The following is a 17,932-nucleotide window of genomic DNA, read 5'->3' on the forward strand; positions in this document are numbered from 1 at the left end:
GATGGCTACTGTTTTCAGGAACGAAAAGGGTGTTCCTTTGGTTGATTTCATGGAACATGGGACCAAAGTTACAGCTGACGTATGCTGCGAAACGCTCACCAAACTGAGACGTACGATCAACAATCGACGGGAAACTGTCGTCTAGAATTGTCCTTCTCCATGACAACGCGCGTCCTCACAAAGCTGCCCGAACCAAGGAGAAGATTCAAGATTCTCGTTGGGAACTTCTTGATCACGCACCGTACAGTCCCGACCTTGTACCAGGTGAATATTTCCTCTTCTTGCACTCGAAACAGTGGCTCGGAAGACAACGGTTTGAAGACAACGAGAAACCCAGGACTGCCGTTGCGAGCTGGTTCAATTTCCATGTGGCGAACTTCCATGCAGAGAGACTAAAGAAACTGGTGTAGCGGTACGAAAAGTGCTTAGAAGTTAACGGTGATTGCGTGGAAAAGTGGAAAAGTGAAGTAGGTTTGTAGTAAAGAAAACCCGTCAATAACGCCATTTATGAACGAATATATATATATATATATATATATATATATATATATATATATATATATATATATATATATATATATATATTAGGACACCAAGCAACCCTTACTTCTTGAGTAACACTCATAATGAATTCAAAAGACTAGTAGCAGATTTTCGTTAACTAGTCGAAGATGTGTTTTGCTTTCTCGTGCGAGTAATGCCCGCTTCTCTGAATAATTAAGTTCAAGGACTACAATTACGTTATCTCCAACATGCTATTCTTAAAGAATTCCATAATGCTTCACAATCCTAAGCCTGTATGTGTTTACGTCAACGAAGGAGCTTTTATTGAAGCGCCAAGCTGGTGGACGGACCAGTTCATGTGTGTCGTGATCTGATGAGTACCTATCAATCCCAGAATGCCGTCCTTCGTTCGCCATTCCGCCTCCATCGGAATGCGGCCACCGCTGTCGGGATTCGATCCCTCGTGCTTATCGGCAGCATGCCATTGACCCTGAGTCACTGTGCCCAATGCGCATACATAGATTATCCCAGTTACCTTTAAGCTAAATGTAAAAACATGCCAAAGCGCACTCAATAGTATCACGTGGCCAAATGCACGTTGTTGGCTATTGTACGTAGAAGCTCGAACTATATTTTGAATCCTGCTTGAGGACAGTGAAGCAGGCGGTGCCCACGTGATTTACACCAGTCATATGCTTTCCCTCACAGCGGTGAATGATAGGGATATGCACACTGCCCAGTCCATGCCTTGTTACCTTTTTTTTTTATGGTAGCGGAGACGTGATCGACATGATAGACATTGGTATATGAGAATAAGACAAGGAATGGGCTAGCAGTGGCGCGAGTGGTGGCGCGAGTCGCGGCTGGCCCGTCGTTACGCTATGCTGGCCCGGTCTCGGGCCTGCGGGCTGCGTGGCCACGCTGTTCCCACATTTTGAAACTGTTCCACACCAGCTTAGACTGACTTAAAATGCGCGGTTTTCGTTCATGCGTGGTACGTCTGAGAGCACTGCAGTCGCGGCGCGCAAGTGAGAACGTCACGTGCTCTATTTCAGTTTTTTTATATATATATTTGACGGGCTTTCGTTTGAATGCGCAAAAAACAACAACAACAAAGGAATACATAACCACCCGGAAGTTAGGAAATGCTGAATGAGGTCTTTCTTATGGGAAGGGGGGGGGGAGCGAACACTCTAGAACTTTCTCAAATATTAATACGTGTGAAGCTGGTTAATTAGGCTTTACTAAATAGGCAGAATGTAAAATATATATATATATATAGTATGACTTGTTCTATATCGCTGTCAACAGCGTGCATTTGGTAGTGTGCTCCAATAGTGCTTCGGCATATCTTTTAAACCTTGGCTAAAGTTAGCCGGGACACCAAGCATTTTTAAATGTTTTCAAAAATACTGCACTTCGCATATTTTTCGATGCCTACAGTACGTGCTAATATCGAGAAGAAAAAAAACAACACGAATCGGTTTCCATGATAGTAGCCGTTCCGGACGACCGCGGTGCGGTACCCGATACCTGCCATCGCTGACTAACGATCCATGCAGTGTCCCTGGATGGCGCCGTTGTCAGTGTCATGGGCGAGTGCGTGATGACGTCGCTTTTCTTTGTTCTTTATAGTTTCCAAGCCTCAGCGAGCTCAGATTTCCAGTGGGTTGGTCGTGAACGCGGGGGACGCTTCGCCCGAGGCGTGCAACTAAACAGCGGGCGACATTTACGCTCTACTTGCTGCGCGGACGAGTAGGAAAGCAGTGCACAATCGCGAAGCGTTTCGAGCTATCCAACAATCTCTAAGACAAGGAAAACATCTGTTCCGGGAAGCAATTGTCACGGTGTGTATTTCTTTCTTTCTTTAGCGCAATTATTCGCTGCGAAAACCAAGCATAGAATAGCCAAAGAGCGCCACAAGTGGCTCTCCTGGCGTGATATATTTACTCTTTATTTTTTTCACCTAAACAGCGGATTTCCATAATAATGGGAAAGAGATAGGCCATCATGGCGCTCTTGCTTATATATCGGAACATTTTATAAATGGTTTCCAGCCATGGGCCCTATAGCGTAAAATTATTCCAATATGTTTTTATTCCAACCTCATGACCTCAAACTTGGGTAACCAACGACGTAAGCGTCTGGCGATCAACCGCAGGGTTGTCTGAACAGACCAATCAAACGCTCCCCTCATAGGAGGTCACTTTTGTTTGCTTGAAAAAACGAATAACATTGCCTACACTGAGCGGCTTATCCATATCTAATTGGCTGACAAGAGGCGATGAGCACCCTCAAGTAAAGAGTTATTCGTTGGGGCCGAGCCACGCACCTGAATGGATAACCGGATGAAGACGGTGGCGCCGGCGTCTTCGATTGGCCCGCTTTCCCTTATTTAGCTTGCGGTGGCTGGTCGAAAATTGCAGTGGCATGCAACGCAAGCTTAAGAATGACGCTGAAACGGATCCTCAGCAAAGAAGGGTTGGCAGAACGAAGTCGTAAACGTGACGAAAGTGCTCGAAAATGTTGCGTGGCTACGCAAAGAGTTTTATTACACGCAAATAAACCCATGCTCTCCGGCAGAACAAGTAGCCAGTGCCTGAGCGATCGGCGGCGGCAATCTTTTATTACTTTTGGAATGGGGCAGCCTGTGGCTATTCAGACGAAAATTCAGTTTTGTACGGCACATTAATGTATCTTTAACGCGTATACGTCACTTTGACGCGGTGAGTTTGCGTGGTTTTGTGACGTCACGCGACAGGCAGGTGGAGTGGCCGCAGCATGAAAACTTTTGACCGATAGCCGAGGGCTAATGGCTAAAAGGTGTCGAATCAGAAATAACTCTTTTTCTATTGTTTGGCCAAATCATGCATAGTAAGTGTGTACACGTCTTATCAAATGGGGAGCCATCGCGGTTTTCATGACGTCTTGTGACCGACAGGTGGAGTGAAGGTGGTCCAGAAAAGTTTTTGACCAATCGGGGAGGGCTTATTGCAGAATTTGAATAGAAAAGTATGGAATAGTCTTACGTTATAGAGCCCTATATATGGAAAAATATTCACCTTTGAAAGTATGAAGGAATCGAGCGCCACTATTCCAAGGCGCGGAACGCGTCCCAGATGCACTGTGCCCAGCCAATAGCCTTCTTGTAGGGTACAAATTGACACATTTTGAAGTGCTTGTCTGAATATTGCGAATTAGTATTTTTTTATTACCCAGTGGTCTTGTGTAGTACTTTGTATGATCTCTAGTACTAGTACAGAGATGACTTATGCAGGCGCAAACATACGGTGGCGATTATGCACTCGCAAATATTGTGGATATGCCTTTATATATACACAGATATATATATATATATATATATATATATATATATATATATATATATATATATATATATATATATATATATATATATATATATATATATATATATATATATATATATATATATATATATATATATATATATATATATATATAGGCGCGCTGATGATTGCTGCCGCACCTATCAATAGACCCTTTGCAAAAGTACGCCATCTGCCGAGTAAATCGAGTTTCGGTTTCGGTTGCGAAAAGCATCCTGGGAATGAATTCGCCATGTTGCGGGGGAGCGCGGGCACTGCGGGAGCGTAGTAGCCGCCGTTGTTGGTTCTTTGTTCTATGACGAGGTGCTGCTGTAAGTTGGAGTTGTCGGGTGTTACTTGGACGCTGATTTCGACATGAGCGACGTCGTTTACCCGGTACACGGTTGGGAGAGTGACTTGTCGTGCCTTCCGCCACTCCGGGAGACGGCAATCAGCAGTTTTGTTTCGACGAAGACTACGAAGGGCCGACGAAAGGCGTACAAGTTGGTGACAGAGAGCTACGTTGTTGCCTCTACAGTCTCCGCGAACTACTCTTGCAAAACGTAAGTTTTTGCGGCTTAGTGATGCCAATTTCATAGATAACATTAGTAACAGCGCTGAGAAAGCTTGCAAGGCCAATACATTTGTGCGCGCATGGATTCGGCATGTTGGGAAGCGCTTAATAGCTCCTGCACCCCGCGCGCTTGTTCGGAGCCATGTAGTAGGCTATCTGAATGTAAGGCGATTAATTTAACCGAATTTGGTCATTGAATGTTTTCAATGTGGCAATAAAGTTAGTTGTTGTAGTACTTGTAGCTTTATATACGGTGTGAACGCAGGCTCGAACGGAAAAGAACCACTTTGTTGAGGTGAATCGCTCACCAGGGTTTTACGCTCGTGGAACTGTTGAGCCGCTTGCTGATTACTAATCCGTAAAATACTTTATCTCCCGAAAAAAAAAGAAGGCGTTGTCCCGCTACCACCTGTTCAAAAATTTTGGGCTTTTCTTCGTGAATCTGCACTAAAAAATGCTCGCGTTTCTGCTTCGCCATAACGCAGTTGAATGATGGAAGTCTCTAAAGAGGGGTAAGAAACCCAGCGTCTGATTTTACTCGAAAAATGTGGTGGGCGCCGGGCCATTGCGGAATTCAGGTATCACGTTTTACAGCATTGCTTGATGTCACAGCGTGTGTCCGACTATGTTAATCAACTTTGCCCCCTCAGAAGCACTTCTGTGTCATTCATCTGCCCTGCAGCGAAGCAGACCTATCGGCTTCCTGTTGGACGTAAATGTGATTGTGCACATGATTGCATAAGCTCGCAGTTGAAAAGCCATGCTACATCACACGCCCACACTGAAAAAATTGCGTATTTCCCAACGAGCCACGGTCCATTGCGTATGTAAGGGGTAACGCCCCCCCCCCCCCCCTCCGATTGGTAACAAAAGGTCGCGTGCTTCTCATCGCAGTTGAAAGATATAAAGAATTTCGCGTGGCAATCCAGCATAAACCGGGACTGTTCTACATTTCTATTCACTTCGTTTCAGGGCTAATACCATCTTTGTGAAGGCCAGCTGCTACAGAAGCCAACGAAAAACCCTCTCACCATATACAGTCAAGGCAGCGTTGTCGCTTCAGGGAGACATACTTGGCGGCCTTTGTGAGTGCGCTGCTGGCAAGCACGCATGTAACCATTTGCAAGCTGTGCTGAAGTTAGTGGCATTACTTCAAGTTAAAGGATACAATGAAGCGCCAGAGCATCTCTCATCGACAGATTTGCCGCAGCAGTGGAGAGTGCCAAGGACCAATCCGCTTCGCGGAACAAGTCTGCAGCAGGTAGACTGGCGGAGAGTAGGGGAGGGCGGGCAAGATTTGCCCCGCACCTCTCGCCTCTATAAAGGCATTGCTGCTAACGAAGACCCGAAGCAACAGGAGGAAGACATAAAGGCCTTTGCCGATGCACTGAAAGAAATTAATGGTATGCAGGAGTTCGCCAGCTTCCTCGACGCTGCAGACAGCTCAGACGTCACTGAAACAAAATTTGGGACACGTTTAAAGGGCTGCCTTCTCGACTACCAACAGTCTGTGGTTCCTCATGGATTTGCAGTCTTCATATCCAAAGAGCTAGAAGTGCCTCGGCCGCAAATATGGGCAAGTGCGGAGCTGTTTACGGGCGCTTTCACTGTTCCACAATGGAAAATACCCGACACGTTTGATGGAGCATCTGCAGCATTTCTTAAGGTAATAGTTTTATATTCTATATTCATGCAACATTGCCTTAATGTAGGCTCGAACAATCAATTGTTTCAGTCCCTGCACACTAACACATAACGTATGTGCCATTGAAATTCATTTCAGAGTATATGCATCACCCCAGCGGAGGCGCAGGACCTAGAAAGGACGTCTAGGAGGCAACGAAACAGCCTAACATGGCATCAAGGACGCCTTCACCGCCTTACTGCATCCAACTTCGGTTTGGTCCTGAACCGGAAGAAGTGGACAAAGAAAGGCTTGATTAACCTGATGACTCCGAAGGACCTGTCACGCGTTCAGCCCGTCAGGTACGTTCAGGCATGGTGTTACTGAAAACATATTGCAAATGCACTTGTGTCCTGGGCGTACACTCGAATTCCTGAAGCTTCACTAAATTCCTTTTCCAGGTACGGCATAGCCAACGAGAAAGACGCCCTCCTGAGGTACAAGGATACCTTGACAACTGCGGGACATCCTGTTGAAGTATTCAACTGTGGCCTTTTTGTCGACCCGTCCAGGCCATGGCTTGGAGCATCGCCTGACGCCCTAACCTTTGACCCTTGTGAACCTTTTCCATGGGGTACAGTAGAGGTGAAATGCCCATACTCCCTCAGACATGCCACGAGAGAGGTTCTCCTTTCAGAAGACTTCTTCGTTGCATTTGATGAAGATTGCCAACCTGAACTGAAAGTTTCCCATGAACACTACAAGCAGGTGATTGGACAGATGGGGATAACTCGCACACAGTGGGCAGACTTCGTTGTCTTCGGACCGCACTTTATTATAGTGCAGCGCGTGCGTTTCGCCGAAAAAGAGTGGAACGACATGGTTCATGTGCTAGACAATTTTTATTTTGACACTCTGCTCCCATTCTTCGTACAGCAGGTGAAAACATGAATATTGCATGAAGAGCTAAACATTTATGCAATAAAGGCAAGTGAGCTTTTGTAATAAACAAATTGATTTGTAAGAGTTAGCAGCAATAAAGCAGTTTTTCCCACCAGTCACTCGCTTTCGGTGATCAAAGGGCTTTGCATATTGCTCAGCACGGCACACACTGACCATACCTGATTAATCAGCGGACCCAGGGAAAGTGGTACTGCCTTATCAAAGATGTGGTAGCACTTGATTCGTTGTATTCTCCTTTCGACGTGAATTCGGAGTGAAGCGATTTCTTGTGTCCGCTGCACGTCATCCTCCTCAAATTGTTTTTGTGTCAAGAAAGGTGGCAGATTCAGGCCGACCCCTTTTTCTTGAAGTAGATCCTTGATCTTAAAGCCCTTGTCGGCCATGGCAGTGTCGCCGGGAGCAAAGTTTAAGTCCAGAAAACCACTTCTGATCACTATTTCGCGGTCGGAGAGCGACCCCATGAAAAGTTCTGATGCGAACGTAAGAAGACCATTTGGTGCCACGCCAATGAGAGCCTTAAACGTGTTCGCCGACTTGTAAGTTGAGTACGTACCTGACTGCAAAACGAGGGAGCTAGGTACTTCACACTTTACCTCTGTGGCATCGATGATCACCCTTGTGCTTGGGTACAGCTCCCGAAATGCAGGAGGCATGTGCCTGTCAATCTTACTGCGTGGCACCCACAGAGTAAGTTTTCCCAGCTGGATGTACATAAAATTGATCCAACCAGAAAACACTCTTGACACTGTACTTGTAGAAACACCGAAAATATGCCCGAGATGCAGGTGGAAAAATCCAGTTTTCAATTTCATCAGTGTGAGAAAAAGTTCTTCCGCAGGTTCAAGCTTCCGTGGGCGTCCCTTAACGTCCCCAGGTGTGCTTTCATTTTCCAAGTATACATTACAGGCATTTTCACCCGGCTTCAGGTATAAAAGGAAGCATTGAAAGTGCTTGTAGCTAGATAATCCAGTGTAAAACTGCATGCTGTTGTCGTCATCACGGAACCTCGCAAGTGAAAATGGCTTTCTTTCTTTTTTTGCTCGACTTTCTTTGTCTTCAGCTGCTCGTTGCATTTCTTGCAGCTGCTTTTTGACATGTTCAAGCTGCTCAGTTAGCTTTTTGTTCTCTGCAATCAGCTCAATGTTGTTGTCGTTTACTGCGACGATGTCCTCTCTGAGCTTCCTTGCTTCACCTAAAGCCCTTTTAAGGCTCTGAACATGAGCAGACAGCTGTGCAACTTCTTCGCACCTTGCTTTTAGCTCCAGTTGAATTTTTTGAAAAGTGGCAGTGCACGACTGACAAACCAAATCTGCAGCAGTGTTTTGCGTCGCATGACCCTTGGCTCGTTGGCCTGCATCTTCGGATTGCTGTGAAGGTTCCCAGGTCATATCTCGGTCACTCTTACTTTCACGCTGACTCAGATCAGTGTCGGGGCTTGCTGCTTGTAAAAGATGGCTTGTGAGACTCTTGCTGCAGCGCAGTGCTCGCTCCTTAGGTGGTCGACGCTGTTTCACAGGCTTGGCAAACACAAACTGCGTCGGCACAGCATTGTCTTTCAGAAAGCGTCGCCCACTGGCCACGTTTGGGATATAGTCATCCGGCTTGAAATGTTTGGAGCAGACCCTCGTAAACTGGCCGACCACGAAGTTTGGCCCTGGATCCCTTCTTATGGCGATTATCCACTTTTTGAACATGACCTTGTCCCGTGGGAACTTGTGAAATGAGACCTGCAAAAGGTAAATTATGATGTGCTTGTCTAAAAACAGGTATTTCACTAAAAGAGCTGGGTCACTAGCCCTCATATTCTTACGTTGCCATGGGTACCAATGCAGCTGACTAAAAGGAAATTCAGGATGGATCTAGGCAGTACGTTTTTAGCACTGCATGTTGCTCACTCGCAAAAAAAGTGGTTTCTTCGCTATAACTTCATGGCATGATTTTAATCTGTGGTTCACAAAAAATTATCCTTGGTTTTTAAAAATAAATGAAAAGGCGCAGGCGCAAAAAATGTAATATTTTTTTTCTGATCGCGGCTTTGACTAAAATACTCGGCATGATTATGAGGAAACTAGGCAGCTATAGGTAGACCACATACATTTTTTTTTACTTGCCGGCTGCCGACACATTTGTAGCACGTCGTACCAGACAGGCTGGCCAAGAGTGCGACGTTCGAGTTACATCACGGTATAATACAGACTTTTCGTCAGTGCAAATATACTTCACCGTATCTATATAGCTTGCCTGTAGACTGCGGACACTGCGACGAGGTCATTTATTTTAACGTGTTGTCACTAGTACGATCGCTGCGCTGCAGTACAGCCGTGGTTTCAGGGAGCGACAGCGTCTCTACCCCCTATACAAGTGCCCCAAAACGTTACCGCCCATCAAAATACGAACACATGCGTGGATAAACCAACGCTCAGCAGAAACGTCCCACGCGGTGGGGAACGAAGTTCGAGCGGCTAGTTTTGCGCAGTGTTTGCGAAGCGCGGCTTAACGCCTGCATTTAGCACGCACGGTCGTTTCATTCCTACTGTGATCACAGACGCGCGCGCGCGCGCGCACACACACACACACACACAAAACGCAGTTACCGTAGCCTCTAAAGCGTTACCACAATGTTTCGCTAAAATAACGGAATACAGCAGCGGGGAAAGTTCGCTCCAAGCTCGTTTACGCGGAGTCAATGCACCAGGACAACAGTGGTATGTCCGCGAACAACACCCGTAATAATAGCACGCACGTATACGTACCTTTTCGCCGCTTTTGCATCGGTATCCCTCCTGGTGACATTCAGGAACACAGCAGAAGTGAACCATTGCCAAATAAATATTCTTAACGCAGACTTGCAACGTAAGAGCCTTGAACGACGCGACGCTTTCCTTAGTCAACAATGCCGAGACAGGAGCGGCAGCTGGCGGCACCCCCACAACATGGCGGCTGCGCACGTAGTTGCGGCGGCGGCCGCGAGGGGCGTACTTTTGCAAGGGGTCTATTGAGCTTCCGGCCACCTTCACACTTTGTTTAGACACACTGCAATGAGTCATTCACGCATTCTGGTACATCTGCGCCGCTGAAGAGACTTTCGCAACGTTTCGTTTGATCTGGTTTTCCTTTATTGATTCCGCATACCCACTGCGGTGGGGGATTTGCCAGATGGCATTAGAAATGATGTTTAATTTTTTGCTCAATACCGTGGAAATTTAAGGGGAGAGTAAAATGATGGACACAGAGGATAACAGCTGAAGAACTTATCGATAAATAAAAAAATCGCCTAAGAACAAGCAGCAACGTATCTGCGGCTTAGTAAGCCTCTCTACGACAGTGTCCAAGGGAGGAGGCTCCCAAATAAAGAATATTCGAAATGGAACAAATTTGTTTATTCATGTCTAAATCGTGCTTCTAGAATGCTTTTTCCCCATAACGATAAAGAACGGCGACAGATTAGGGTTCAACCCTATAGTTAACCTCTTCGTTGCTTTCGATTTCCTCTTTGCACAAGCAGCGTGAAAGCGAAGAGAAGAGGCGAAAGAACAGGAGAACGACAAAGAAAGAATCAACCAAGGGTCGACGCTAAAGAACACAAAGCCCGCGTACATGGTGGTTCAAATGATTCGATGTATAAATGGTGATTATATCTATTTATTGTCTGTCTTTCTGTCACTTTTTCACGTTAATTACTAACTCTCTTCGTGTGCCATTTACATCGTATTCAAGTGCAAGTACTTCGACGTTGTCGTCGTTAGCCTGCACACTTTGTTAACCCCTTCTTCCTTTTTTTCTGGAAGAGGTTACAAGATAGCCAAATTCCAGGTACGCCAAGCCCGTGTGAATTCAGCAGAGATATTGTCTTCAAAAACACGCAAACTCGACGCGCGCGAAGAAAGCGTGGAGCGTGCGGGAACATCCGGGTACCCGCGTGTACGTGCAAGTTCGTGAATACTCTTCAGATGTCGCTAGCAGTAAGATATCGCACCCTCTATTAGCGCCAAGTGTTTACCACCAGTTATACTCCTTTTTTATTATACACCACTCGCATATACAGACACCACTGTGCCCACATTGGCTTTCCGCCACCATCGCGAAGGGTAGAGGGGCGAACGAGCACAGGATGTCCGTATAGGAAGGGTTGTGCTACAGGCCGTGACGACCCTTCGTTTGTAGTTCAGATTATTTGCAGCAGTTATGTGCAGTTAAAAGGAATGTGCACGGCGCACACATTGATAGTTATCCGTGTTGCACTGTCGTGAGCTACAGCGCCGTCGCGAGCTGTGCGTCACTCGTCTAAAGCCGTACGTTGTAGCGGCGCCTGTTTCTCGAAGCTCGCCCGACGTTACTATTGGGTAGCGTGCCGTTGTCGGTGGGCTGCAGACATCCGGTGGACCATGGCGACCAGGCAAGGACGAGGCGATTTCTAGTGCGAAACTTGCACTGTTTATTCAATGGTTGGTTAAATATAAAAAGAGAAGGAATGATGATCAAAAGTACATTGCGGGGGCTCTTAAATAGGCCCACTAAAATCGTAGGCGGGATCTTGCTCACGTCAACGTCACGTGACATGCACTGAGTCCCCCTCGTTGCTTTTCGGCTGCTCCCACTTTCCTGGGCGATGTTTTCCCGAACTTGCCTCTGCTGGTGGCAACCCGCGGGTCTGGTCGGGGATGGGCGGCTGAGCCATTCTCCCAGGTGACGTTTTCACGAGCGTACTTCTGCTGGCGGCAACCCGGGGATCCTGTCTGGTTCGCGGTATGCGTTCTCCAGTCGAGTTGGACAGTTCGCGGAAAGTTCTCCCCTTGATCGCGCACACACAAAAGGGCCTGTCATCACTGCGGAGCGCCTGCCAGACTGGAAACCGCTTGAGACAACTATAGCAAATGAGGAATCCATCCTCCATTTCGGCTGGGCATGGTCTTTGAGCATCCTTTTTGCCCGGGGTGTTACACGCCAACCGTAACAACGTGTAAGCGACGGCAGCCACGTTTCTTGAGACAAGACTATGACTGGCAGCTGGTGGTGGCTGCGGCAAGCTAACCCAATCATATGGCCGAATGTTCTAGCGCTTGCAAGACCGTTTTCGCCGTGCTGAATGACGGGGCAGGGTTGCTCCATGATCACCTAAGATACTGTAGCATACAGCGCTTCTTCATCGCTCAATTTGCTATGATGGAGTCGATAACGACGTCAGCTTGCGTAAAAAGTTGCAGCTCCTCTAGTCAAGACAGGATATATTACCGTCGCCGCTTTTGTACACCCCGTCACTGCTTTTGAATTGTGTAGTCAACGACGCCAGCGTGATGATAACCGAGAACATGCCAAAAAGGACTGTGCCTATCCTGTTGCACAGAATCAACCTTGCGTTCGCAAGGGCATGTTATTCAGCTATCACTCTATGTGTATTTCAGCCCACTGCACCAAACTCAATGAAACCTTTAGCAGAGCCCACGCTGCCAGGGAACTTCCTATGCGCGTCCCGCGCTCACCCGCTCGTCTACCTTCACGGTGCTGAAGGAAAGCCAATGTGGGCAAAGGATTCTCGGCATTGCGCAATAGACCTGTATCCTTAGTTGCAATTACTACGTGCTCGCACGTACAGTTGCATGTTCTTGTCATAGAAGCTATCTTTTGATAATATTTTCACGTCCATACGATATCTACAAGTAACCTAACCGACCGTTTTTATGGAGGTGATTACAAGATAGCCAGATTCCAGATACGCCAAACCCTTGTGAAGTCAGCAAAGAATATCTTGTCTTCAAACAGTAAAAGCCTAGGAAATTTAACGCTTAACATTGGTTTAGTGGGTATACAAATGAATAATTATACAGGTAACTATTTATGTTATGAAACAAAAATCATTAGTCCATAAACTTTCTTCTAATATTCGAAATAATGGTTTGCGAAACCCACTTCTCAACTACTGCAGTAACAAGGATAATAAAAGTTATAATTAATATTAACAAATAATCAAATTCTGGGGTTTTACGTTCTAAAAGCACGATATTATTATGAGGAACCCCGTAGTGTGAGGCTCCGGGTGTCGTTGGAATGAATCCCGGACGCAGTAGGTGCATTTCGATAGGGGTGAAATGCCAAAACGCCCGTGTATCTACTGTGCATCACGTACACGTTAAAGATCTGCAGTTGATCAAAAGACGCATGAGCATGAACTGGACGTTGAACTCGCAAGTGTTTGCTAGAAAATAACATGAGTCACAGCATTCTCTTTTGGAGTCAGCGAGTTGCCGTGCGTTCGCCGCTTGCACAGGTCGCATAGGAGGGCTTGATTATTATGACCGGGGGCAGTATTTCTTTCTCATTATTTGCTTCGGTGTCACAAACATCACTTTTTATTTATTTATCATCATTTATGCATTGCAGTGACACTGTCCTTGCTCTGCGCCAATAAAGCCTAATTGGTGTTCGTTGTGCTGCACGGGTGTTCATGTGCTGTGACTGTGTGCGGTCATCTTGTGCCTGTACTCAGTCGCTCTCTATATTTCTACCTTATCTTTTCCTACCTTCTCCTCCTCATCTCCATGTCTAGGGTAGCTAACCAGATTATTCTGTTCTGGGGAAACTTGCTGCCTTTCAAATTTATTTCATCTCTCCTCTGGTTTCACTGCAGTCTTTGTACTGTGTGGTCTCCCTCCTTCTCGTCACGAAGCTTCATAATAAGAACAAAGGGAAATCTGGCTGGCTGGCTCGCTGGCTGGCAGGCTGGCTGGCTGGCTGGCTGGCTGGCTGGCTGGCTGGCTGGCTGGCTGGCTGGCTGGCTGGCTGGCTGGCTGGCTGGCTGGCTGGCTGGTTGGATGGATGGATGGATGGATGGATGGATGGATGGATGGATGGATGGATGGATGGATGGATGGATGGATGGATGGATGGATGGATGGATGGATGGATGGATGGATGGATGGATGGATGGATGGATGGATGGATGGATGGGTGGATGGATGGATGGATGGATGGATGGATGGATGGATGGATGGATGGATGGATGGATGGATGGATGGATGGATGGATGGATGGATGTTTTAGCTGGACGCAAGGATGGATGGTTGGAAGTCATTTGCTCCACACCTTTGAGCGAGCAGTCGTATTCATCCAGTTTTCTGGCAATGACAAATCTTCTCTATATTCGTTGCTAAGCAAACAACGATGCGTCTTCGTCGCTCGTCGTCGTTGGAAAGAGTTCGGTGAGTTTGCACAATATTCCAGGAGTTTCGCACCAAAACGGGGTCGCTCAGATCATTCCGGCAGAGTAACTGTCGTCGCTATAAGTTAGCTCGGAGCCAGAGAAATCGTCGAGATCATCCAGTAGTCGCAAATCTGGTGGTGTGGGCGCATGCCGCAATCAATAGTCGACGACCGCAACTACAGCACAATTGGAAATTATATTTCCTTTAATAACACCTGTAGACTTCCCCGTTTGATTCACGTCCTCTACTTACACTATATGAGTGACTTACTACTTATTCGGATTAAGCTCAGCTAGCGCAATTTATCAGTGCAGCTCTATGGAATAACGCCGGCGAGGCCGTAGACTGTGGACTTCTACTTTACTTCATTGGACAATTAAACGGTTTTCTGTCTCTCGTGCACGAAAGGAGCGTATGTGCTACTGCACTGCAAGAACCCAGGGTTATCCGAAGGCCCGAGTCCTGCCCAACGCAGTCCGCTGGCTTGGCCAGATAAAGCATTTAATGGTAAACGTGGCCCTGACACAGTTCTGATGCTCTCACGCCCGGGCCGGACGTGGTCTTGAAGCCGTACGGGTGCGGGCAGCGCAATGTCGGGCTTTCGAGCACACGCAGGCGTTCTGTATGGACAAAGGACATTCGGAGAGAAGCTAAAGTTAGAAGTTGTAAAAATGGGCTATTGATCACCTTAGCAAATAAAAAAAGACGGTTGAAATTCTTAGTGTCCTTTGTTGCTGTAAAAGCTAGCTTTGTGCATGGGGAGGAAAAGAGATAAGAAGAAGGTAGGGAGGTTAACCAGAATCACGTCCGGTTGGCTACCCTACACCGGGGGAACGGGAAAGGGGGAAAACAAAGATAACAGGGAGGGAGCGGAGGGAAGGAAAGAAGGAAATTGCAGTGAGTTCGCTGACGTGTGTGGCCTTACAGAAATGGCAATTAGAGTCACAAATGGTCGCACAAGCCCGTCGTCCTTAAGACGCACAAAAATGCCTTCACCGCTTTTTGGGCCGACGGGCGATGGGGGCGGTGTTCCAGCAGCACCTGCACAGAAAGCGGCCGATTGTCCAGTTTTTGAAAAGCTTTGGCAAGTTCTTGTCTCTCAGGGGTGTATCGTGGACAGTGGCACAGCAGGTGGTCGATGTTCTCTTCCGTGCCACAGACCTCACATGCTCCACTGTCAGTCACTCCAATCAATGTGGAGTATGCCTTTGTGAACGCAACTCCTAACCAAAGGCGACAGAGAAGCGTAGCTTCACGTCGAGGAAGTTCGAGTGGAGGCCGGAGTTGCAGGGAGGGGTTTAGTCGATGCAGTCTTGTAAGTCGTAAGTTTGGCGAGTTCCACTCGGTCAGTGTGAGACTGCGTGCCAAGTGTCGAAGCTGCCTAGCGGCGTCTGTCCTCGATAGCGGAATCGGAACGCTCTGCTCTTCATGATGTGCTGTACGAGCAGCGTTATCGGCGGAATCATTGCCACTGATTCCACAATGGCCAGGTACCCATTGAAAAATGACCTCGTGACCTTTTTGTTGGACCTCATGGTAAAGTTTCGCGATTTCGTATGTCAGTTGGTCATGGCATCCGTGTCGAAGAACTGACTGCGTGCACTGTAATGCCGGTTTGGAATCACAGAACACAGCCCATTTTCTAGCTCTTTCAGATTCAATGAATTCCAGTGCTCGACGCAGGGCCGTTAGTTCTGCTGCCGTTGAGGTCGTGACATGCGATGTCTTGAAGCGCAGTGTCATTCCTCGCCATGGTACCACCACGGCACCACCGGAACTGCACGACGTAGTTGATCCATCGGTATAGATGTGGACGTGGTTTCTGTACTTTTCATGCAGAAGAAGTAAGCTCAGCTGTTTTAGAGCAGGGGCCGGTAGATCTGTCTTCTTCTGTAGTCCTGGAATCATTAGATGCACTTGTGGACGGCTCAAACACCACGGAGGAAACGCTGGCTTGGCCGCAGGTGCGTACCCTGAAGTAAACGACGCACGATGTGCACTGACAATGCCGCTAAATGTCGAGCAGGGCCTTGCAGCAGTGAGGCTCGCCAAGTGGTGGGAAGGGGTCCTAGCATAATGCCTGAGATGCATACGCATTGTCTCAACGGTAATGTGCGTCTTGATTGGGTAATCCTGCGCAAGGGCAATGGTTTCAGCCGTTGATGCACTGCGTGGTAAGCCAAGACATATCTTAAGGGCTTGGGCGTGAATGCTCTGTATCGTGCGCAGGTTAGACTTGCAGGTGTTGGATATTGCAGGCAGGCTGTATCGCAGGAATCCAACGAACAACGCCATGTACAGCTGTAACATAGCGTGAGCTGTAACATAGCGTGTAACATAGCTTTGTGCATGCAAAAATAATACGATAAGGTGGTATACAAACCGCCGTTTACACGATTTGTTTGTTTCCCTCTTTGCTATATTTCACTATGCTACCGGTCTTGATAAGATTATTGTGCTGCAATCGCGCTATATTACAACTTGTTTTTTATTGCACTACATTGAGAATTGCTTTATCGTCCCTGAAGTACACATCGATGGCTTCCATCTTCACTGCATACGCAATATCCTATATGTGGACCAGCAGGTCCTCTATGTGCTGCGGCAGCATACCTTGCCTTTACTATTTTCGTCCCTAAGTTGGAATATGCGTCTTTTGAAGTTTCAGCTGCTTTTGCTTGCTGCTCGCATAATATAATTTGAAGCGTTTCCTATAAACGTTCATAGTCCTTACTGTTTTCCGCCCAGCGCCGGCGGGCCGAACACCCAGGCCGGTGCGGGGCTCTATGCACTGAAGCAGCCACTGCCCCTTAATCAGCGCGCGGAGCCTCGGCTCATCGCTGCCGACCATTAGGGAGAGGGCCCGCATGCGCGTCCCCTCGCCAGCTTCCCGTTGGGGGCCGTTATGCGAACCTTTCCAGCGCGCGTTCGGCATTTCTGGCTAATCGCGGCATCGTTGTCGCTTTCTTGTTCGCTGCCTCCCCGGGGTAACGACGTCGTTCGACACGCGCCACGAGGTCGGCGCGGTCGGCCACGCCAAGGTAAACGCAGCCGCTCACGTGTGCGTAGCCTGTTTTGCGAGCGGCTCGCTCGTGCTCGGATTTCGCAGGCGTCGACAAGTGTCGCACGCGCGGGAAGGGTACAGACGCCGTCTTTCTTTTTTCCCCTCACTTCACCTGTCGCGCCTTGGCTGTAGGCAAAACGCCATTTGGAAGTAACTGTTGTCGTTCTTCGTGTACGCGTGGACTTCTGAAAAGAAAACGTCTCTCGGGTCTTTGGGCACGGAGCTGAGTGTAGTTGTTCCCATTGAGGCCAGTTTTTCACATCTGGTACGCCGCCTACAGCTGCAGTAACGAGCTCGGACGCTTGCATAACAATACACGCGAGCCCACGACGGCCTATTTGTTCCCCTCGCGGTCTGTATGCAGTGAACCTTCCCCGTTTCGGCTCATTCTAGCTGACTTTTGTTGAAGGTCAGCTATGTCGTCGTTTCGGTGACCTTTATGACACTCACGAGCACGGCCTCTATATGGCGTGTGGAGGCGAGCGGACAAGCGGCCTTGATAGGCCAGCGGATGTGAGATTCAAGATTTTCCACTTACGCTTATGGTTTCACCTGCTCTACCGCGTTCAATTTACAGGCAATTCCTGCGCATTTGATGGCGAACACTTCTGCCAAATCACGCCTGCAGTTCAAATCGCGCCCTTTTCTCAGCTGACT

The 17,932-nt window shown here is 47.7% G+C and overlaps 2 protein-coding genes across 2 annotated transcripts; one reads left to right on the forward strand and one right to left on the reverse strand.

Annotated features, from left to right (window-relative positions):
- The first annotated feature begins 4,213 nt into the window (after positions 1-4,213).
- LOC135907771 (uncharacterized) lies at positions 4,214-6,365 on the forward strand. Its single transcript, XM_070536506.1, has 4 exons — positions 4,214-4,414; positions 5,398-6,091; positions 6,209-6,328; positions 6,360-6,365. Exons 1-4 carry the CDS (start codon positions 4,227-4,229, stop codon positions 6,363-6,365), a joined length of 1,008 nt encoding a protein of 335 aa, XP_070392607.1. The 5' UTR covers positions 4,214-4,226.
- Positions 6,366-6,942: 577 nt separating this feature from the next.
- On the reverse strand, positions 6,943-9,965 carry LOC139057916 (uncharacterized). Its single transcript, XM_070536717.1, has 2 exons — positions 9,766-9,965; positions 6,943-8,739 (listed from the first exon to the last, which is right to left on the reverse strand). Exons 1-2 carry the CDS (start codon positions 9,829-9,831, stop codon positions 7,108-7,110), a joined length of 1,698 nt encoding a protein of 565 aa, XP_070392818.1. The 5' UTR covers positions 9,832-9,965; the 3' UTR covers positions 6,943-7,107.
- Between the last annotated feature and the right edge of the window lie 7,967 nt (positions 9,966-17,932).

This window comes from Dermacentor albipictus, chromosome 3, assembly GCF_038994185.2.
Source record: "Dermacentor albipictus isolate Rhodes 1998 colony chromosome 3, USDA_Dalb.pri_finalv2, whole genome shotgun sequence".
Lineage (NCBI taxonomy): Eukaryota > Metazoa > Arthropoda > Arachnida > Ixodida > Ixodidae > Dermacentor > Dermacentor albipictus.